The sequence below is a fragment of the Lacerta agilis genome, chromosome 5 (assembly GCF_009819535.1).
Source record: "Lacerta agilis isolate rLacAgi1 chromosome 5, rLacAgi1.pri, whole genome shotgun sequence".
NCBI lineage: Eukaryota > Metazoa > Chordata > Lepidosauria > Squamata > Lacertidae > Lacerta > Lacerta agilis.
This window is the reverse complement of record NC_046316.1, coordinates 10943362-10959309: the sequence shown is the minus strand read 5'-3', so window position 1 is coordinate 10959309 and position 15948 is coordinate 10943362. Positions and strand designations below refer to the sequence as shown.

General features: G+C 41.7%; 2 protein-coding genes across 2 annotated transcripts in view; one reads left to right on the top strand and one right to left on the bottom strand.

Annotated features, from left to right (window-relative positions):
* ADK (adenosine kinase) overlaps positions 1 to 15948 on the top strand; it is a 183352-nt gene that overhangs the window by 153669 nt on the left and 13735 nt on the right. The window contains exon 10 of the mRNA XM_033148540.1: positions 14562 to 14648. Within this exon, the coding sequence (XP_033004431.1) occupies positions 14562 to 14648 (87 nt within the window). The remainder of the gene's footprint in view (positions 1 to 14561; positions 14649 to 15948) is intronic.
* On the bottom strand, positions 12134 to 12668 carry LOC117046548 (ATP synthase-coupling factor 6, mitochondrial-like). The gene is made up of 2 exons (XM_033148539.1): positions 12291 to 12668; positions 12134 to 12234 (listed from the first exon to the last, which is right to left on the bottom strand). Coding segments are annotated over exons 1-2 (324 nt in total). The 5' UTR covers positions 12614 to 12668; the 3' UTR covers positions 12134 to 12233.

Below are 15948 nucleotides of genomic sequence, written 5' to 3'. Positions count from 1 at the left end.
GTTTCCATCTTTGGATATTCTCTTTGCTGGCCTTTGTACAGAAGGTGCTAAATTTTGGAGGCGGAGGGGCTTGATCCCTCGGTGACCCTCATACCATGTATAGGTTTCAAATACTGTATAGTCTTGATCTGCTTAGAAAAATTACTTGAAAACTTTGGCTAATTTCCATTTTTAATTTGTTGCTATAGCCCTCATCTTGTGACTGGAGTTGAAACAGAATTGTGGGAATCCTTGAATTCTTGCGGAAACAGGGCTTATAAGAAGGACCCGGCAGAGTTGGAGGCAATGTTGTGATCCAGGGGAGGCACAGCTCAAGTCTAAAAGTGGCAGCCAAGAATCTGAAGGACTAGAAGCAGGAAACTTGTCCAATATAAGCAGATGGTTGCGTTCTAGAAGGCAGCAGAGGCCTGGCTGGTGGTATTTTATATGTCTGTAGCGGATCCAGGAGGCTGTCTTCACAACGCAGAGTACTAACCACTATACAATCACTATACGATCCTTTTATTATTTTTAACAAATGTTACCGGGCATCCTGCAGGTGAGCTTGTGGGCTGACTTAGCACCTTGGTCGTGTTTTCTTGTGTACACTCTTTCAAAGCCTCCATTTCAAGCTCTGGCGTGGAGTAAATACAGCCAAATCGAAGTTTCGCTCTCCCAGCCCCAAGTCACACAGTTGCACGTGACATTAGGAAGAACTTCCTGACAGTAAGAGCTGTTGGACAGTGGAATTTGCTGCCAAGGAGTGTGGTGGAGTCTCCTTCTTTGGAGGTCTTTAAGCAGAGGCTTGACAGCCACCTGTCAGGAATGCTTTGATGGTGTTTCCTGCTTGGCAGGGGGTTGGACTGGATGGCCCTTGTGGTCTCTTCCAACTCTATGATTCTATGACATTTCAGCAGCATCACATGTATTGGCGGTCAGGTTTTTGGGGGAAAGAAATGTGGTTGCTCATGCACAAGCATGAAAATGCAGAAGTTCGTGCAAGTTTCTGTCTATAAAATGGGTGGAAGTCAGGTGCCTTTGTATTAATTCCCTCTGAATTAATGCATTGACTCATGTTTTGTTAATTTTAAGACTTCAGTTGCATTCTGTGGCCTTTTAAATGTGTTTGTTGGTGGGGATTGGTTTATTTTTGCTTGTCTTTTATTATGCATTTTGTGTGCTCATTTTGTATTCTTATGTTGTGAACCGCCCTGTGATATTTGGATGAAGGGTGGCATGCAGATTAAACAAACAAACAAAATAAATTGACATTGGGGGGGGGGGAACTAGAGTGAATATTTTAGTGAATCATAGTATTATAAATCCGGCTCCAATATTTGCATGCTAAACCCTAATAAGCCCTGGGCCAAATGTGGTGGATGTTAGAAGTTATTCACAAAAAAGTAGCAGAATTCAATTTGGATAACAGATATAAAAACTGCAATAAGCTGGTTATTCTCTGCTCTCTCCCTTCGCATTGCCACCTGCTCAGGCAGTTCCATAGTGCTGTTTGTACAATATATTGTTGTCAGTGACAACTGAACAAGAATTCTATAAGCAGTTGGCTATCAAATAGTGGCAAATTTAAAAGCTATGCAAATTGTGCTAGGACAGCCCAGCTTGTTTCAGCCTTCTTTTCTCTATTATCATATCAATTGAGTAAGCTCATACCAGACAAAGCGAGGTTATGGGAACCACCTAGAGCATCACGCACCATTAAACATCAATGCCACATACATGAACATCTGCAACACCGATTTTATTAACAGGATATAGTGGGAGGGGGATAAACAGCTTTCTTAATCACTTCATTGTAAAAAAAAAAAACCCACCAACCCACAATATCCTAATGCTTGCATTGTTTATCAACAGCAAATCCACCAATAATTGTGTAATTATAGTCAGCTAGATTACAGTACCTATTGCACTCGGCCGGTTTCTGTACAATCTCTTGAAATTCCATCTGCAAGCACTTCAGCAAGCAGTAACTACTAATGATATTCCTTTTTACTGCTCCTTGCATTGACAGGTGGGGATGTTTGCTTGCTTTTTACTGTGACTAGTTTGTGGCTCTTGCCAGAGGATTTTGTCTTACTTACTCAGAACGGTTTAAAAGCTTCAGAATCATTAGACACTTTACCTGAGGGTTTTGGTAACACAAGATTAGCCTATGTAATTGAGCTAGAAAACTTGAAAGAAAATGAGTGGCATACGTTCAGAGTGTATGTTACCAAACATAAAACAGTACAATACAATCAAAAATGCAGAATAAAACTGCAAAACTATAACTGGAATAATAAAGTAGCAGCATGAAGATATTGTTTCAATTAAAAGCAAAGCAAGCAGCATCTAACTAAATACTGAAAGCTTTTTGAAGTAAAAAGATATTCAGTATAAAGTAGGCCCACAACTTAAACAGGGATTTCTTTCCGGGGATCGCACCTAAAGCCAAAATGGTGTATAGCTAAAACTCATTGGTTCCAGTGGTGGCTGCTATTGCCAAAATCGTTTTTCCTGGAATCCCACCTCTATGCCACTACCAATAAATACCATTGTCTTGTGCTTGCTGTCTAATTCCATGTATCAGTAGGACATAGAACAAGACTTCTGAAACTGATCCTAATTAAGTGTTGGGGAAGTTGATTCCTTGTTGTTGTTGTTCAGTCGTGTCCGACTCTTCATGACCATATGGACCAGAGCATGTCAGGCACTCCTGTCTTCCACTGCCTCTCACAGTGTGGTCAAATTCATGTTAGGAGCTTCGAGAACACTGTCCAGCCATCTTTTCCTCTGTCATCCCTTTCTCCTTGTGCCCTCAATCTCTCCCAACACCAGGGTCTTTTCCAGGGAGTCTTCTCTTCTCATGAGGTGGCCAAAGTATTGGAGCCTCAACTTCAGGATCTGCCCTTCTAGTGAGCACTCAGGGCTGATTTCTTTAAGGATGGATATGTTTGATCTTTTTGCAGTCCATGGGACTCTCAAGAGTCTCCTCCAGCACCATAATTCAAAAGCATCAATTCTTCAGTGACCAGCCTTCTTTATGGTCCAGCTCTCACTTCCGTACATTACTACTGGGAAAACCATAGCTTTAACTATACGGACCTTTGTCGGCAAGGTAGTATCTCTGCTTTTTAAGATGCTGCCTAGGTTTGTCCTCGCTTTTCTTCCAAGAAGCATGTGTCTTTTAATTTTGTGACAGCTGTCACCATCTGCAGTGATCATGGAGCCCAAGAAAGTAAAATCTTTAATGTCAACATTAAAGCCAACATTACCACTTTCATTTGAGCCCAGTAACAGGTAGGTAACTGACATAGCTGGAACAAAATCAGAGTTACATACTCTGATCTTCAGGGTAAAAACCGGAATCTATGTGGTGCTGCTAACTTGCTTGCAAATGGTTAGTTACTTTCTTCCAGATTCAAAAGTTATTTGTACCCTTGAAACATAAGATGCTCTTTATATCCATTGTTATCGTCTCCCAGACTTGCAGTAGGAGGGAGGGCAATTTGCACTACGTATCTGCCCACCTCAGGCTTTCCAGTGCCTTAGATGATTCCCACCAATAGTGTTCCAGTTATGCCACTGAAGACTGGGAGTGATCTCTTAATTTCTAACAAACCTTTTCCTACCCTAGAATTCCTGAAGGGTGCTGTGGCTTTGCAGTCTCCTTTTTTTTTGGTCTCCCAGTCTGTATTCTGGGACCAGAGGAAGTGTCTTGCCACAACCTACGTTGGGGCTCCAAATGAGCTCGGTATCTCTATGTCACAAAATAATGATCAAGTTTTCCAGCTCTCCAGAGCTTTTCATCTGGCAGGATATTAATCAGAAAGGAACTGGGAGTGGTATAGTTACTCCCTAGGCTGCTGTTTGTAACAGTCTTGAACTGGAACTCTAGAGAAGGAATGCTTGTCCCTCAGAGCAAACTATTCCTTCTTTCTACGTACTAAGCCACATAGAAACTTGGGAGGCTTTTTTTGGCATGTAGTCTGGTCCCTAATTGTTAAAGACTTTTAAATGCCCCAACCAGCACTTTGAATTGGGCCTGGAAGCCAGTTTAGATGATGAAGCACTGCCTTAATATGTTCAAATGTTTAGTTCCGGTTAGTTATCCTGCAGCCGTTTTCCGGACCTCTTTAAAAGGCAACCCCACAAACAATTCCAGTGGATTACTGAATTCAGAATGTGTCTTCGTGGCCATTCAGAATGTGGTTACGTGGCCATTGCTGACAAGAATCCCAAAAGGAGGTTCCATGCATGATATTATGTGGAGCATACAGAGAATTCCTGCCCTGGGGTCCTTGCAGCAAAAAATCCCTTCCTTCATATTCATAGTGATGAATGTTTGGCTAATAAGTGACAGGCTTATTTAAGACAGGCATCCCCAACCTGTGGCCCTCCAGATGTTTTGGCCTACAACTCCCATGATCCCTAACTAACATGACCAGTGGTCAGGGATGATGGGAATTGTAGTCCAAAACATCTGGAGGGCCGAAGGTTGGAGATGCCTGCTTTAAGGCAAGGGTAGAGAATTGTACATTTGGCTAATTTATGAATAGAAAGTCGCCTATGCCCTTTTAAAATGTGCTGGTTTTTTGAGGGGGGGGGTTATTGGGTTGTTTTTATTTTGAGGTCTTTTATTTTTATTTTGTTCTGTGAACCACCCTGAGACCTCCGGGTATAGGGCAGTATATAATTTCAAATAATCATAATCATCATCATAACTGGATCAGTGGTAAATGGAGATGTAAAGTTAATTCAGCAATGCCAAGGAAGAGAACTAACAACTTCATTGACCCCCTGCTCATCTCTGAAGAAGCTGGTTCATCAATTAATGTCTTGGTTGCAGCACCAAGGCTGCTAACACAGAATAACAGACTGCTTGATCTGGCTTTGGCGGCATTTGTTTTTTGTGTGAAAAGCCTTCAGCGCTTCCATCTTGGCAGAAAGATTCAAGATGTGCACTTTTTGAAAAACACAACAGTGTTCAGCTGCATGTGGAACGTACTGATGAACACCGAGCTTACCCAAGTAGCTGTCTCGGCAGTCAGCAGGAATAAAATGGCAACAAAGCCAAAGGATAAAAGAAATGTTGACAGAACAAGGTGAGCCAAAAGATGATAAACACCTGTGGGGAGAAACAGGTGCCAGTATAAATGTGGCGCTTTGTACATGTGGCACCGTGTTGCTTCATCTCCATATCAGAAAGGACATCCTGCCTTCAAAAAAATATATAGCAAGAAGAATCTCTGTTAGAGTTCAGGGTCGTGTCATTAGTTGTTTTAGAAAATTCGCTTTCAAGTACAGCTGTGAAATTGCAAATAAAGAAATTAAATTTAAAGGCAATTGGCAAAAGGTAATTCCAGCTAGTCTCACCCGTAAGACCAGGCTATCTTTATCTCTCCTGGTAGATTTTCATTTTTGCAAACAGAAACCAGAATCAAAGGCCTAAGAGGGCCTACAGGGAAAATGGCCCAGCCTCACTCCCAAAGAGAGGTCAAGCCTTGGATAGTTGAATCATTATGTTAAGTGTGGTGGTTGTCACAGGCAGCAGTTGTTTGGATCCTTAAAGTAGAGTTGAAGAACCAGCTCCTATCGCCCCTCGCTATTGGCCATGCTGTCTGGGGCTGATGGGAGTTGGAGTCGGACATCTGGAAGGCCTCAGGTTCCCATCCTCACCATTGCAACGTTTCTCAAACTTGGGTCTCCAGCTATTGTTGGACTACAACTCCCAACATCCCTGATCACTGTTCATGCTAGCTAGGGATGATGGGAGTTGTAGTCCAACAACAGCTGGAGACCCAAGTTTGAGAAACCTTGCAATGGTGCGGAATTTCTCAGCTATGCAATTTACTTCAAGGAGGGAGTGCCGTTTTAATCTTCTGCCACTGGCTGGCTCTCGGAGAACACCACAGAAAACTCTCTGTAAGTCACAAGTACACTACAGAAAATTACTTTCAGCATAAATTAACAAGAGGGCTCATGCCAATGAACCATTGCCGATAGGGGAGGTCAGAAATCCCCATGTTTGTGTCCTATCATCTCCATCATTTCAAATATTGCAGGCAATAACTTGCATTAGAGGACTTTGTCGGGCTGGGCAGTAGTTTCCCCCCACAAACGTTTTGCCTATCACTGGCAAAACATATCAACCCTTATTGTAACTCAATAGCTTGTTGACTTGATAATTTGAGTAACACAGAACATTAGGCCAAATACACAGGAACAGTAAATGAAAGGATACAGCTCAATTGATTTCAGCCGATTCCCGCTGCATGAGCGCACACAGATAATGTAGCCCCTTATCTGTACAGTAAATCAATTTCTATTTTCCTCCCTTTGCTCTTCATTCATAATAATTAGTAGCTCCAAGGAGAAAAATGTCCACAGATTTGACAAAGTGTTTAGTTTTTGTCCTTTTGCCAGAATGTTCTCAACGTGCTATTTTCCACATATGCTTGCTTAAATTTGGAGGGGGGTATCTTTTAAAAATAAAAAAAAAATAGATTAATGGGTCAAAAAGGAAAACCTAAAACCAAAATGCAGTTAGATAATAGTGCTGTAAAGCAACGTTTTAAAATAAGGGTAATTTAAAATGACAGGCTATGTCATAAACTTGACTATGTTCTTGAAAAGTGAAAGAGGGATATTTTTAATTTATGCCTTCTAGCCTAGTTGGCTGTTGTGTTCATACTGAGCAACATGATGGGTATTTTTATAGTTTTAGGTTTTACTGTAAATTGTTGGGGGAGGGAAGTATCTTACTAAGCCACGTTCTGTTTCTTTTATGAGTAGCTTTATCCCAGAGCTATGTTTTTAAAGGTTTACTGTGCAAACGCACGATTCAGGAGCTCTTGCTAGAAAATGCCTGTCAAAACTGTGATTATGATAACTAGCATCCTAATGAGTTGTGTTCCATATGTGGGAAATAATCTATAAACTAAATAAACTGTTGCATAATTTATACTAAAATGTGCATATAATTATTTTGAAGGGAGGTAAATCCTATACATTCCAATTACAGCAGCAATTAAGTGAAATCATTTGGATACTAATTAGGTGATCCTAAAAGGATCATAGACTTGTGTACTTAATTATCAAAGGAACAATCAACAACTCATTTAGGATGAATAAATTTATTTCATTTGGAGGGTCAGATCCTTCACTGGTTCCTAATGCCACTCTTTCAGAATTAATTCCACTGAGATCAGTGTGATTTACTCCATGTTTTGCTGTAGTTGGGAGCTGAATCTAACCCTTAGGGATTAGCACAAATTTCAAATCTCATTGTACAAGCATCATCTTCTCCTTCATATAGATATAAAAGCTACATGAGTCTTGAGAAAAGCCACTTAGTAAGCAAACCTCTGTTCTTAGAAGCAGAAAAGAAATTAGTAGTCTGCAGAGATCTTAATTAAAGGAAACAGAGTTTTAAAAGCCTGAGGGAGGAATTGGTGGAACCAAAAGAAGATTATAACCCCGTAATTTTACTAAACACATCAGTGATAAAATCAGAAATAAAGGTTTAAATGTGTACCTGTAGTAGGGCATGACAGCAGCCATGTTCAGACAATCAAATCCTGACTTAAAAACCCAATATTTGCAGAAGCTCTGTTCACCTACCTGTAGCATTTGCCTGCTTCATTTGTCTCTTTAGCTGGCAAACAAGTCAGGAAGCCACTTAACCACAGTTTTCCATGGCATCCAAATTAGGAACTGGGCTGTGTTGGCACTTGAGAGTTTACCCTTACAAAAGTAACTTTATATATTAGCCCACATTCTGCTATACTGTAATTTTTATAGGGATATCCTATCCGACTTTACATCTGGAGACCTCAGATGAATTCTTTGCCTTCATCTTAATGGGCAAATTCCAAGCCTAAGATCACAGAAAACCACACTGATCTTGGTGGAACTAATTCTGAAACAGTGGCATTAGAAACTAGAGGAGGATCTGACACTCCTCCATCTGAAATAGATTTATTCATCATAAATTATCTAGGTCTTTATGGTTAGAGGGGAGCTGAGTTACAAGTCAGAATTGCCTGCATTTTCAACTATTTCTGATTGATTGTGGATTTCGTTATATTCTCGTTTCAAAAGGCATAATATATGTGCAGGTATTTTGTCTTTTTTTCTCTTTCTGCTGTGGCTGTCTTGATAACCCTATATTGTATTTGATGCTGATAAACTGTAGACCAAATAAACAGAAACTTGTAGTCCTGACTTCTGACTTGAGCGGCCGTATCATAGAATCATAAGAGTTGGAAGAGACCACAAGGGCCATCCAGTCCAACCCCCTCTCAAGCAGGAAACACCATCAAAGCATTCCTGACAGGTGGCTGTCAAGCCTCCGCTTAAAGACCTCCAAAGAAGGAGACTCCACCACACTCCTTGGCAGCAAATTCCACTGTCGAACAGCTCTTACTGTCAGGAAGTTCTTCCTAATGTTTAGGTGGAATCTTATTTCTTGTAGTTTGATTCCATTGTCCCATGTCTGCTTCTCTGGAGCAGCAGAAAACAACCTTTCTCCCTCCTCTATATGACATCCTTTTATATATTTGAACATGGCTATCATATCACCCCTTAACCTTCTATTCTCCAGGCTAAACATACCCAGCTCCCTAAGCCGTTCCTCATAAGGCATCGTTTCCAGGCCTTTGACCATTTTAGTTGCCCTCCTCTGGACACGTTCCAGCTTGTCAGTATCCTTCTTGAACTGTAGTGCCCAGAACTGGACACAGTATTCCAGGTGAGGTCTGACCAGAGCAGAATACAGTGGTACTATTGCTTTCCTTGATCTAGATGCTATACTCCTATTGATGCAGCCCAGAATTCCATTGGCTTTTTTAGCTGCTGCATCACACTGTTGACTCATGTCAAATTTATGGTCTTCCAAGACTCCTAGATCCTTTTCACATGTACCGCTCTCGAGTCTGGTGTCACCCATCCTGTATTTGTGCCTTTCATTTTTTTTGTCCAAGTATTAGCACTTTACATTTCTCCCTGTTAAAATTCATCTTGTTTGCTTTGGCCCAGTTCTCTAATCTGTTAAGGTCCTTTTGAAGTGTGATCCTGTCCTCTGGGGTATTAGCCACCCCTCCCAATTTGGTGTCATCTGCAAACTTGAACAGGATGCCCTCAAGCCCATCATCCAAGTCATTGATAAAGATGTTGAATAAGACTGGGCCCAAGACAGCACCCTGTGGCACCCCACTAGTCACTTCTCTCCAGGATGAAGAGGAGCCAATGATGAGGACCCTTTGGGTTCGGTCAGTCAGCCAGTTACAAATCCACTGAATGGTAGCATTGTCTAGCCCACATTTTACCAGCTTCTTTACAAGAATATCATGGGGCACCTTGTCAAAGGCCTTGCTGAAATCAAGATAGGCTACATCCACAGCGTTCCATTTATCTACCAGGCTTGTAATTCTGTCAAAAAATTAGATCAGATTGGTCTGACATGACTTATTTTTCAAAAACCCATGCTGACTTTTAGTGAACACAGCATTCCTTTCTAGGTGCTCACAGACCGTTTGCTTAATGATCTGCTCTAGAATCTTTCCTATTGTCAATAGCATGGAGAAGTGTGTGTTTTGGCAGTTCAGTGGAACAGTTCCAACTCCTATGAAAAGCATACTCAGTGGGCAAAGATGGACCTTTCCAATATATATTAACGGCTGCTCTTTTAAAATGTTGTGACACATGGCATCAAAATAAGATCAAGCAACTTGCATGCGTATGCACACACACTTACGAAACTTGTCTTCTATCCCCTGTGGATATTTCATTCAAGCCTAAATTGACAATTACAAACTTACTTCAAGGATATATACAAGTTTTTGGTTGGAAGTTCTGTATGCACCTAAGGAGTGCAGGATAGCCCGCGCTGTATAATCCCCCACAACAACCCTGTGAGGTAGGTTAGACTGAGAGGCAGTAACTGCCGAATGCCCCACCCAATGAGCTTCATGACCAAGTGAGGATTTGAACCCAGATCTCCCAGGTCCTAGTTAGACACTCTGACTGCTATCCCTCACACACTGCATAGTTAACTCATGTTGCATCTATTTTATATGGCTTTTGAGGGCAGGGAGAGAAGCTGCTCTGTTGTTAGATGGTAGCCTTATCAACAGCTATCAGCTAACTTAACTACCTGTATTTAAAACATTTATATCCGTCCTTTTAAATGAATTTCCAAAGTGGCTAACAGTAGGAGGTAAGCAGACATCACTGTAAAACCACAACAGAAATTAAAACATGAAAACCGTGAACTAATTGCAATTTGGTAGTGCCAGCAGCAACAAACCCTGTAAAAAGCTTGGGGGGAACGGGACTTTTTCTATTTTAATCTAAAAATCAGCCTGACAACTGGAGCAAATTCCAAAGGCAAGGTGAAATTCGGGTGGGTTTTTCCCCCCCTGTTTGTCTGAAATGCTTGTGTTCTGTGCGTGAAATGTGTTCATGTGTCAAAAGTAGTTAATTCCCGTAAGGGTTGGGAGATGTTGTGGGACATAAAAGAAGACTCACGTGAGCCACAGCAGTAACTATAAGGCTTTATCCTAGAGCAAGTCATTTGGTGGGCTGTGTTTTTTCTATCTAAATCTAACAATATCTTGTTCCTGCACAAATCCCAAAGTGTCTGGTGGCATGCAATATCATGCCTTTCACATCCTGAATTTATATCCTAATGTAAGCAAGATGGGACCAAACAAAGAAAGTGCTAAATGTAAGCTTTGGAAAATGTGTATCAAAAGGTGGAGATGTTTTCAAGCTTGGTTGGATCCATTGAAGACAGTGGAAGAAGCATTTGATTATCTTGGGCATTCCTTCAGCACTGCTGAACGGAAAGCAAAAGATGGCAATACAAGTATGTTGTTGCCTTCCTGTGATAATTTCAGAAAGGAAGGAAATATACTCCACACAATTTAACGGACACTTTGCTTTATTGGTATGTTGCATGTTTTAGGGCTCAGATGAAACAGATTCTAGGGTGGGTCTCTCACAAAAATTAAGCCTTGGGGCAGAGCAGGAGATGAGCTTGCATGATGCTGCCTATATTATTTGATTTCTGGGCCCAGTTCAGAGTATTGTTTTTACCCATAAAGCCTTAAACGGCTCAGGACTGCAGTACCTCAAGGATGCTTCTCCCCATATGAACTGATCCAGACCCTGCAACCCTCATCTGAGGCCTGTCTTTGTGTGCCTCCTCCATGAGAGGTCCAGAGGGTGGCAACATGAGAATGGGCCTTTTCTGCGGTGGCTCCCCTCTTGTGGAATGCTCTCCCCAGGGAGGCTCGCCTGGCGCCTAAAGATATGTAATGAAGGCTCCAGGCGAAAGCATTTCTCTATAACCAGGCCTTTAGCTAATTAACATTCTGTGGCCTTTTAAACGTGTTTGTGGGAGGGGGTTTTGTGTTCTCACTTTGGATTTTTATGTCGTGAACCGCTGTGTGATCTTTAGATGAAGGGCAGCATACAAATTAAACGAATAAAATTTGGCCTAATGTTTTTTAATGCTCAGTGCCTTTTATAGCTTAAACCTTTTGGGGATGGCTTGCTTTGTGTAACCCTTAATTTCTACAGAGCAGAACACCGGGGCTGAAGTTCACCTTTGAGCCCTGTTATATGTTTCTGCTCCTTTATCCTAAGGGTCAAACTACATGTAATATGGGCATTCTATGATTGGAGCTCCTGGAGTCTTTTTATGTTGCAGAGAGCAGGTATAGAGACACCCTGCCCCATTATTTGCACCAGGGTGTGGTTTGAAGTGAGGAGGAGATCCAAGTCTTTGCCACTTTGCTTGGAAGAGAGAGAAGAGCCACGAAATGCCAGGCATCCCTTGTGTTGCTGCTGAGACTGGCTGGGGCACCAGCCTAGTCAGGACCACTCTCCCCGGTGCATCAACCCAGCTCAGCCCCACGCCCTGGCTAACCCATCTCTTGCAGGCACAAACTTCTCATTGTGTGAATTTGCTCCCCACTTGGGCTTGGGAGGAAAACCATGCACTTTCTGTTACAGCACTAGAGCGCAAAGGGCTGGGAGAGGAAACACAGTGCTGTAGCACTTAGGGGCGCTTCCGGAGGGTTTTCTTAGTTGTTTGTGACATTCGTGGACGTCTCCGCAGTCGCCCTGCTGCACCCTTCCTTTCTTCTTCTTTTTCACATTTGAACACTGAACTGTTTATTTAAATTACAACCGTGGGCCTATTCAACACCTCCAGCCACATTGCTGCTGCTTGAGTACTTGCTATCACATTTCCAGAATTCAAATTTCAGGAGCCCAAATTTGAAGAGGAGCAGAAGTGATCACATCACTTCTGCTCCTCTTCAAATTTGGGCTCCTGAAATTTGAATTCTGGAAATTTGGTCATATCTCCACCACCATAAAACCGCTGGAGCTTGACCATTTGTTCATGCATGCTTTTTTCATATTCTGGACCAGCATCAACAGGGCCACCAGTTTTCTGGCTCTTTGTGTTATATTCTCTGATCTTGTCCAAAAAGAGTTTCTGCACAGGATCAAGTTCCTTTGCCTTATTAAAAGCAATGGCAGAAAAGCCGATGTTTCTATGAAAGTGGAAGGAGATTGCGGAACGGAAAACAGAAGAAAACCTGAAGAGCTGTTGGAGAATCATGATGTATTTGTAGAAGTTTCAGCTCCTTTGCTTCCCGTCCCCGCTCCACCGGAAACGGATACACCCTTCCTTTCTCATGACTACTGTAATTCCCAGTTCCAGAACACTCTAGAGTTTCCTGCCAGTGCTCGGCTGAGATTGCCTCCATTCATTTTCTCCCCGCCCCTTACTGACAACTCACTTCCACCCACAGCACTTAAACAAGCGTAACTCAATGAGCTAACCATCAGTTTGCAAATTTCTGGGTGAGAGACCTGAACTATGTGCGTGTGTGCGTAATAAACGGCATTAATTCATTGGAACTCGCTGCTGGTGCTTGCCATTGTGGGTCGATTTATTCTTTTCTATTGCTGTTCAATTAAAAATATGCAGAAGGCTTGGCCGCCTTTATACATTGGCCCACCCTTCTTAGGTGTGTGTGACCCTTGTAGCCTCCCCTGCTTTAATGGCAATAGTTCAGATTGAATGCACTGCAAATGGAGGGATATCTACCCAGCCAGCAGACTACCATGTGTATAAAGCTGGGCTACCTTTAATTGAATTATTAGATTAACTGGTTTTTTTAAAAAAGGTCATTTTGATTCAGTAAACAGGTACGTGTAGCAATCTGCAGGGTGTTTTTTTGTTGGCATCTGTCTGTCTCGAGAGACAATGGAATGTGCCTCCAGGGGTGAAGTCAAACCTGGGCATAATCCTGGGCATTGTGTACAGAGGTCCTGGGCTGCTCAGCCTCACGGATGTGGTCCAAAAGAAAGCAGAGCACTTTTGACACCAGCTTGGCTGCAGGAGTTGCCAATAGGAGCTGTACAAGGCTCTATCCAGGTTCCTTGCTTGAACTGTTTTGCATGATTGCTCTCAATCTTCCTAAACATTTTGACAACTGTGTAGTGTGCTCCATCATGCTGCCACGTTCCTTATAGTGGTACCTATGTACATTTAAAAAAAAAAAAAGAACCAGCAATGAAAACTCCTATAGTCTCCTGGGAGAGGGGTTGCTTGTTTTTTCCATCTCATCTGCCTCCCAAAGCACATTTGATTTGGTGTATTCCTTCAATGACTATGAGATAGAACTTGTATAGCCTTCTATGAATCTGGTAATTTACACATTAACAAGGTGGTAATTATGTTTTTATCACATACTTATGACATTACCCCCTGGAAAGCCCTAGCTGATTAATTAGTAGTACGTATTTAATCTGTGACCCTGACACTCCAAAATTATTGTACCCACACATTGCAAGTTTCATGGAGAATGGTACATTCAAGTACACAATTTTTTAATCACTTGAAACAGTCGGCTAGCAGAACTGTAATACGGGGGGGAGGGGGAGACAAGACTTGGAAATGTTTCCATTAAGACTGTAAAACCAAACCAAACGCCTAGAGTCACTTTTTCTTCAAAATAGATGTTGTTCCAACGTGTTTCATCTAGAAAGGCATGAAGGCCATGCACTTTACTGCTTTTTCGCATGGCCAAGGTTGTTTCAAGGCATCTTTTACTGCATCCATTGGCTTCCAGATGCTCTGATCTAATCCATGCTCAAACTGGGGTGCTTTGCGAAGCAATTTATTTTATTTTATTTTTTGGTTACAGGTAGGTAGCTGTCTTGGTCTGCCATAGTCAAAACAAAATAAAAAATAATAAAATTCCTTCCAGTAGCACCTTAGAGACCAACTAAGTTTGTTCTTGGTATGAGCTTTCGTGTGCATGCACACTTCTTCAGATGAAGAAGTGTGCATGCACACGAAAGCTCATACTAAGAACAAACTTAGTTGGTCTCTAAGGTGCTACTGGAAGGAATTTTTTATTTTTTATTTTGTTTTGAATTTTTTATTTTGTTATTGGTTGTTATGTAGCGATCATTCCTTCTTTGCAGCGTAATAATTCTGGATGGTATCAATCATACCCTCAGGCATCTTTTTCTTTCTTTACCCCCTTCCCTTGTAGAAAATGAAGTAAGAGCCTTCCCAGTCTTAATTAGTGACCAGAGCGAGATTGTGGACACAAACGGAGCAGGAGATGCCTTCGTGGGAGGTACGTACCATTTGCATTATCCCTTTTATTTGGAAGTGCCCCCCATTCTTTATTAGAGAACATGGGCAGGTGGTGGCAGGGTGTTCCTTTCCTGAAGTACAGAATGTCAGATTGTTCTTTTCAAGCTTCCATTTTCCTCCTAAGATTGTGTTTTAATAGACTGCTAATTCTCCCAGGGAAAAATGTGTTTTGCGGCTTTAAAGATAATGTGCTCCTATGCAACATCCACATTGTTTTCACGAGATTAATTGTATCTGTCAGAATGTTGCATAAACAAGCTGCATCAAATATGTTATGCAGCGCACTCAGAATCCCTCGTGGCTTTAAAATTTTAGCACATTGCTGTTCTTTTAAACAAGTTGTGGTGAATATTAAAGAGTATGTAAATAACCGAGTGTAATGTTTGAACTATTTTTTCCCCTTTTCTATGCATTTGGTTCCTAGGCAGTTGATGTGCGATTACAAAAAGACTACAAAGAGTTAAAAAACAAAGGCTAAAAGTCAGAAGTAAAGTAACATCTGCTGCTACTTTTATATCCATTTGCAACCATAATATTTTTTGGCATTGGAGTGTTACATCTATATTTTTGTAGCTGTTGTGGTTCAAAATATCTCAACGTAAGCCCTAACAAGTTCTCTTGGTTACTGCAATCTCTGTGTCTTGCAATATGTTTTTTGAAGACTTTCACTACACTGATCTTCAAAGCATCCTGTTGGACCTTAGCTTTTCTCCAGATAGGCTTGCGGAGTCTCAGGATTTGACCTGAAGTTTCAGAAATTTAGCCACCACCTTAAGTTCTGGCGGGGGAAGGACTAGCATCTCAGGGTAAAAGGACAGAGTATTTTCTGCTTGGACTGAGAACTTTTGCTTATTAACTCTGCCACATCCGGATGTCCATTCGACTTCCAAAACGGTCGAAAACCAAATTGCGGCTTCTGATTGGCTGCAGGAAGCTCCTGCAGCCAATCAGAAGCCCTGTCGGACACTCAGCTTCCAAAAATAGTTCGCAAACCAGAACAGTCACTTCCGGGTTTCCGACGTCTGGGAGTCAAAACATTCGGGAACTAAGCTGTTCGAAAACCAAGGTACGACTGTACTTGGACTAAAACATTTATAGCCTTGCCTTCAGGAAAGTATTGAAAGCAATTAGTTGTTGTTGTTGTTGTTGTTGTTGTTGTTGTTGTTGTTGTTGTTTAATGGGGGCAGCCATTGAATTGTAGGGGCCAGAGAGAAAAATTGTATTGGAATTCTAGAAAGTTAAGCAAGAAATGGTGGAAAGCTGGAAACTTTCTAGTTGGG

Bases quoted from the DNA above. Each gene is read 5' to 3' on its own strand.
- LOC117046548 (XM_033148539.1), bottom strand. From the start codon at position 12,613: ATGATTCTCCAACAGCTCTTCAGGTTTTCTTCTGTTTTCCGTTCCGCA.